General features: G+C 54.8%; 1 protein-coding gene across 1 annotated transcript; it reads right to left on the bottom strand.

Moving 5' to 3' along the window:
* Positions 1–218: 218 nt before the first annotated feature.
* On the bottom strand, positions 219–4168 carry BSX (brain specific homeobox). The gene is made up of 3 exons (XM_043578804.1): positions 3684–4168; positions 1495–1691; positions 219–458 (listed from the first exon to the last, which is right to left on the bottom strand). The coding sequence occupies exons 1-3, from the start codon at positions 3943–3945 to the stop codon at positions 219–221; spliced, it is 699 nt and encodes a 232-aa protein (XP_043434739.1). The 5' UTR covers positions 3946–4168.
* Positions 4169–6818: the final 2650 nt, after the last annotated feature.

A 6818-nucleotide genomic window follows, 5' to 3' on the forward strand; every position in this document is an offset into this window, starting at 1 on the left:
ATGAGCTAACGCAGGTGCGCGCTCGCCCGGCAGGGCCTCGGCGGGCCGCAGGGGGAGGAGGGCGCGAGCACGGGGCCCCCGCACGAGTTCGAGGGTTGGCAGGTGTGTTTTGTTTGTCTCCGAGGCCCGCCCCCCGGCCCCGAGTCCGAGCGTTCCGGATCCCGGAGGGCCCCGCGCCCCGCCCCGCCGCGTCCTCCCCGCCTCCCCCGCCACGCGGCTCAGAGCACGTGCGGCCCCGAGCCGAGCTCCCCCTCGTCCCCGATGTCCACCTCGTCCTCGGGCTCGGTCAGCACGAAGGGGCCGGCGGGCAGGCCCAGCCGAGCCTCGGCGGATGCGGCCTCTGGGCCGCGAGGGCTGCCCTCGGGGCTCTCGAGCCCATCGGGCGCTTTGGGCTCATCCTGACTTTTCCTCAGCTGCTTTTTATGCTTCATCCGCCGGTTCTGGAACCACGTTTTCACCTGATTGCAGGGAGGGAAAAAAAATATACAACCGCGTCATCCCTTCAGTCCCATAGTTACTAAGATCTCAGAGACTGCCGGGGGCTAGGAAAATGGACCGCGACCCATTCACGAATTACCCAGGAGCTGTGGCCATCTCTCCCTTGGGTTAAGTCACACCTGAACTGCTCGCAAGTTACCGTCTTAGGCTGAATGAGAACCAGACATCCTAAGGCTCCTGGAAGTCATTATCCAAAACAATAGTAAAGGTCAAACGGGTGTGGTTAGTTAATACTGGTTAATACTAATATCTAATTAATGTTATTAATTAGAATGGCCAGTAGTAAGTGCTACGTGGGCGAATCTCCTTCGTGTTTACCTTACGTTCTCCTGATTATGACCTCTAAACACCCGGTCCAGCAAGACTCCTGGACGGGAGGGGGAGAATCAATCTTGCTGGTTCTCATCAGAAAGAAAAACCATTGGCGCCCGGCGGGGCTCCCGGGTACAGAGAATAGTAGAGAGAGAGCGGCAGTGGAGGAAGGAGTTTGAAGGTTGCAGGTGAACAGCATCTGGGAGATGGAAAAAAACAGTTCTTCCACTCAGGACCGGGCAGTAAGGAGGAGGGGAGCGGGGAGGCTGGATTCGCAGGCGGGAGAGAGATTAAAATAGTAAGGAAAGAATTTTCCTCCGTGCGCGCTTCTCTCGGGGCAAGAGCCGGCCTAGTCTCTGATTTTTACGTCCGACCAGGGTTACCGCCCGGCTCGGAGAGGAGTGGGGGCGGCACAGGAATGAGCGGTCCTCGGACACACAGACCGTGGACATCAGGATCACCAAAGGTGTTTCTCTTCCAGGTCTAGCGCTCGAGAGAGAGATGAGATCAGGTCTCGGGAAGTCTGACCCGAGGTTGGAGGTGTCGGTACCTTTACTAAGGATTCTTTGGAGAAGCCTAGAATAACGGGGAGAGGGGCCACTCCCACTCCAGAACTCCGCGGCGGCGGGAGCTACCGGGAGAGGAAAGCGGGGCGGGGATCGGATCTGCCCCTCCCCGGCCCACCTGCGTCTCGGACAGGCTGAGGGCCGTGGCCAGCTCCACCCGCTCTGGCGTGGACAGGTAGCGCTGGATCTCGAATCTCTTCTCCAGGCCGGAAAGCTGCGAGTCCGAGAAAACCGTGCGAGCTTTGCGGCGGCGGCAGTGCTTCCCCGGCAGCTCGCTGTGCTGGGGGTGCGGGAACAGCGCCGGCACCGGCACCCCTGCAAGAGAGAAAAGCAACCGAGTGGGTCGAGCCCTGACACCCGGGAGCCGCCGCCGCCGCCGCCGCCGCGCTCCCCTGGTCCCCAGCGCCTCCCGCCGCCTCGTGCGTGCCTCCGCTGGTCCCCTCGCCGCCCCAGACCTACTCCAGCCCTTCTCCCAGGAACCTCAGGGCAGGGGAAAGAACACATCACAAGAATAGAGCTGGAAGGTCTTTATCGGGAAGGCCATCTAGACACGCAAACAATCAACGGTGAAGAAAAACGGGAAAGAAATTGTTTTTAATCGGGGGCCTTAAACAAATGTCTCTTGAAAGACTTCCATAACGCCTGCCAGCTCCCAGTCCTCTGTGGCGCCTCCCGAAGTTTTCTTGCGATCGCGCGCTGGTCCAGTCAGTAGCTGTTCTGACCACCCGCCGCCCTTCCCCACCCCTGACGACAATCAGCATTGCTCTTGGGCTACTAGAGGCGCGACTCTGGCCTCGCCTCCCCACCTCACTAAAAAAAAACACCTTTCTCTTTCCCGGGCTGCCCCCATTCTCTTGCCTGCGGCCGAAGGAAACAGATGAAAACTCATCAGGAGAAGCTCAAGGGCCAGAAGGGAGGGGCAGTGCCCGCCTTGCACGTTCCGGAAGGAGGAGGCCCGCTGGGGACCCAGACCTGTAATCCGGCCCTCATTCTTTCTCTCGGACCCTAGGCAGAAGGACTGAAGTGCTTTCCCCACCCCGGCCAGGTCTGGGGAGACTTATCTTGTCTTTCCTGACCTTCACAGGCATTACAGGGTCTGAGATGCCCCCAAGTAAACCGCCACAGACATCCGTTTCTGCCAATCCCAGGGAAAAACCAAAAACAAAACAAGCAGTTCTGTCATCGCGGGCTTTGGCCACTGCTGTTTGGGGGGAACCCAGAAGAGACTGTCATTGGCCAGGCAGTGAAGACAATACCAAAATGCAGGCTTCCACATAGCTTCTGTAATTGCCCTTCCGTGTCTCAGAATCGGGGTTTTACCGCGTCACAAAAACTTCTAGCTCTCGCCGTAGATCCCAGAGCCCACATTTCGCAAACTGCCTCATGTGTTTCCACGGCTCTCCCCCAGACCAGGGTTGTTTTTTTCGGCCGTGCTCTGCACCTGCACGCAGCGAACTATTATGTTTTAACTGGAATGAAAATGCCAGAGAAGAAAGCGTGAATGTGGCCTTTCAGAGAGCAGGAAAAAAAAAAAAAAAATCTGGGTATTTCCTCACCTCTCCCTGTCCCAACCACACTTTGCTGCCCCTCCCCCCCGTCCTTGTCATTCACGGAAAATCAAGATACTTTGGCGTAGGGCTCCAGCTCAGCCAGCAACCAGGGCAGAGGAGGGCAGCCAAGCCCAAGATTGTGAGTTAGACTTCTGGAGTAAGGAGAGTTCAAGAGGAGCAGCGTCCCTCCTCCTCCGCCCCGGTTCATTATTCCCCTATTCCGGCCACGTCAAACCTTCAGTCCTCCGAATATCCCAAACCTTCTTTCACTTCTAAGCCCTTTCAGCATCCGTGAATGCTCAGTGCCTGAGAGGAGAGAGCTGGCCCGCCCGGAGCCTTTGGAACTAATGAGCTGGAAAGTTGAGCTGTGTTCCATGGGGTGGTCAGGAGTCTCCTTTAGAATGAGGAGAGGCAGAGAATCAGGATTGAGAGCTGGACCAAAGTGTCCAGGAAGACCACAAGGAAGGAGACTGAGCATGGTCTACCAAGACTATCATCAAAACCCTCCAGTCGCCTCTTGGATAGGAACGTTTCCTCCATTGTAAAGAATGCAGAGTGACCATGAGTGCTCCCCATGGGTTGGCATGCCTCAAGGGAGCCCAGCCATATCCCCAACCTTCCACTGTCACTTAGGGAAGGAAGCCGCCAAGCCAGGCCGAACCAGCTCTGGCCTTTCCTCAGCTCCATCACAGACTTAGGGCCGATAGTGGGAGACCTGCTCTTCCGCTCCCCAAACCTTGAGGCCCCTGTTACTTACCCGAGGTGGTGAGGAAATACGGGTGGTGGTGGTCTCCCTTATGCAGAGGGTGATGAGGGTGAGGAGCCAGGAGGGTGGGTGTGGGCATGAGGGGGTAGCCATAGTCTAGGAGAGGCACCCGGGAGGCCAGAGAGCTGGCGAAGTGATCAGGGGCCATCTCCCTTAGCGGCTTGGGCTTGTGCAGCAGGATGTCCTCAATGAAGAAGGACGTGGGCCTCTGAGAAGACGCCGGGTGCAGAGGGGAGGTGAAGTTGAGATTCATCTTGAGCCAAGCGCCTGCCACAGGGCGAGGGCCGGAGACGAAGTGTAGGAAGCAGGCAGCGACTCAGCAAGCCTAGTCGAGAGCCGACAACCACCCTCCGAGGCTCAGAAACCCTCGAGGCTCTCTCCCCGGCCTGGGCTACCCCGGGCGCTGGAGAGGCGAGAAGACAAGCTCCTGGGTAGGTTGGGTCTATGTGTAGAATCGGCAGCTTCGAGAAGGGGAGGTGGGAGAGCCAATGGCAAAGCTGCCAGCCGCGGAGGGGAGGGTGCGGTGGGCTCGGGGCGGGGCGGGGAGCTGTCCGCGGTGCTGAATACAACCGGCCAGGCCCAGGGGGAGCGGAGCGGACAGGGTTCTCGCTTCTCTACCAGGTTGGTTTCTCGATCTCAATTTGAGCTGCTTTGCTTTCATCCATTTAAAAAGAAAGCTATAAATAAAAAGTCTCTGTCTTTCGACAGACTCCTCTTTAGAGAGCAAAAGGCATCTAAACGACCCCAAAGCAATAGGGATAAGGCACTTATTTTGGCAGTTGGGCCTAGGTTTTAAAACTTTAGAGAGATGATAGCAAAGGAGAAAGGGAGACGTGAGGAGAAAAAGTCCATATCCGCTACACCGAACTTAAACTGATGGCTGAGGCGTGGAAGGACTGTCGAGGTAAATAAATAAAATGCTGATGATCATAACATTCTTTCCCTCAGTTATAGAGAGTGGTGTGACTTTTATCTACATTAGTCAAGTAATTTGGTCTGTGTAAGTATGTCCAGACCTACTTCTTAATGCCAATCTCCATCTCTTCTCAGATTTCCATTACTTCCTCCTCGTTCCACTCACACAGCTTCCTAGTTCTGCTATTCTACCCCTTTCCACGCTAGCCCCCCCCCCCCAAAATAATTGTCCTAGGTTTTTGTGTCCTGTTCTATTTCCCAGCCTTTCTTTTCATTTCCCTCACTCCCAATCCTTCTGGTTTGGGTTTTTTTAATTTTTTTTTTGTTTTGTTTTGTTTTTCTGTTTGTCTCTTTCTAATCTGTCCCATTTATTTCCCTGGAGTCAATTTGCTAAAATTAAGGTGATCATCTACAGCACAGCAGGGGTAATTTCAGCTCGCATCTCCGAAAATTGCTCTAATTATTGATGTTAAACTCGGGGAAATTAAAAGAAGCCACTTCTCTTCCATCTCCCCATTTTTAAGCTCTAATTTGTTGAAATATAGTCGTCCTCACAATTCCAATCACCACCGCTAATAGTAAAAGTGTTTTAATAGAGACTGAGTCCTCACAACCCATGCTATTAGATAATTAGAGGAGGTGTTAGAAAGCCAAGTGCTAATCCTTGGGCGCGAGGGTAGGATTTCCATCTGATCCAGCAGGTAGAACAAATTAATTACCAGAATCAATTAGGCCCCAAACTACGGTGCTCCACGAAGTGGGAGCGTCGTATTCCATACGGATGAACTGGTAAATGGTAAATAGATGAGGAGTGAGAAGAAGGGGGGAAGAGGGGGAGAAATAACTTTAAGATAAGATCTCGGCAAGTAGGCCATCCAAACAAAATCAGAATGCTTTGTCCTGGAGTCTGAACTGTGATTCATTTTCTTTCTTTCTTTCTTTCTTTCTTTCTTTCTTTCTTTCTTCTTTCTTTCTTTCAACTGATTATAAAAACTGAAAACTCAAGAGCAGGCATCCACAGAGAAGGAAAAGAGTGGACTTTCAGGAGTCCTTCCTCATCTGTAGCCCTGGTCTGTTTATCTTCCGCAGGGCTAGAGGGAAACCGAAACCGAGGAGACTTGGGGAGTGGCGCTGGGGGTGACAGTCCACACCTTACCGATGCTCACTTCTCTCAGTGAGACCCTACACAGCAAGTGAAAGCCAAGCCATCCTGTCTCCTAAGACCCTAAAGGCTGAGTTGAGTGGCTACTGAAGGCGTGGCCGATGTACAACCAGACCCTGGCCTCAGTAAAGACCCTGAACGCACCCTGCACTCCATCCCTACATATTTGCACCCAGCCTTGCGGGGGGGGGGGGGGGGGTGGTATTTCAGCCTCATTTCTGGGCTCGGAGACTAACTTGAGCCTGGGAAACAGAAATAAGGAGAGTAGTGAATGTCCCTTTGGGAGCAGGAGCAGTTAAAAATGTGTTTAGGTGACAGTTACCTTTGAGTCAAGGCACTGCAACCCTTTGTCAGAATTTAGCCTTACTCAAGAACCAGGGTGTTCTGGGGGCGGGAGGGGGGTGGGGGGGGGATCCGAGAAGGGGAGGGAAGGGATAGGCTGCCTGCTGGGTCCTTACCCTCCCCCTTGTTCCACGTCAGCAGGACTCAGCTCCCTGCTCTCCCCCAGAACTCTCCAGGCCCCCCCTCCCCCGCTCTCTGGCAGACACGCTCCCCTTTTTCTAGTCCTGCTCACGCTGGGACTCGCTTTCCTGAGCCAAGCGCTGAGCGCCACCGAGGGAGAGTTGAAGGCATTTCCCTGGGGAATCCAGTTATCCTGCCTTTGCCTAGGCCCCAGCAGGAACCTACGACGACGAAAGAGGAAGGGAGGAAACTGGATAGCTATGGAAAGAAGTAGGACCTCGAAGACTGCGGGAGTTTTCCCTCCTCCTTCGCCTCCGCCTCCGCCTCCGCCTCCGCCTCCCCTTTCTGTACCCAAAGGAAACAAAGCTCTGTAGCTGAGAGTGCCAGCAGCCCACACCAAAGCAGGCCCGGGACGCCGAGGCCGAACTAGGATCGCAAGTGGAGGCGGAGACAGGGATTCCTCGGTCACCACCCTTTTCCACGAGGGCGAACCCCTCCTCCCAGGGTGCTCCAATAATCACAGCTGGGGCTTATCTTGAGAGCTCTAGGGGGTGAGCCCTGCCTGCCAATAGGCAGGCCGTACAGGG

The sequence above is a fragment of the Prionailurus bengalensis genome, chromosome D1 (assembly GCF_016509475.1).
Source record: "Prionailurus bengalensis isolate Pbe53 chromosome D1, Fcat_Pben_1.1_paternal_pri, whole genome shotgun sequence".
NCBI lineage: Eukaryota > Metazoa > Chordata > Mammalia > Carnivora > Felidae > Prionailurus > Prionailurus bengalensis.

What these genes read in the sequence shown, in the direction of transcription:
- BSX (XM_043578804.1), bottom strand. Translation starts at nt 3,945, where the DNA reads ATGAATCTCAACTTCACCTCCCCTCTGCACCCGGCGTCTTCTCAGAGG. An exon ending in GTATTTCCTCACCACCTCGG is followed by an intron (nt 1,692 to 3,683) that starts GTAAGTAACAGG and finishes TCTCTCTTGCAG; the next exon opens with GGGTGCCGGTGCCGGCGCTG. An exon ending in TCAGCCTGTCCGAGACGCAG is followed by an intron (nt 459 to 1,494) that starts GTGGGCCGGGGA and finishes CCCTGCAATCAG; the next exon opens with GTGAAAACGTGGTTCCAGAA.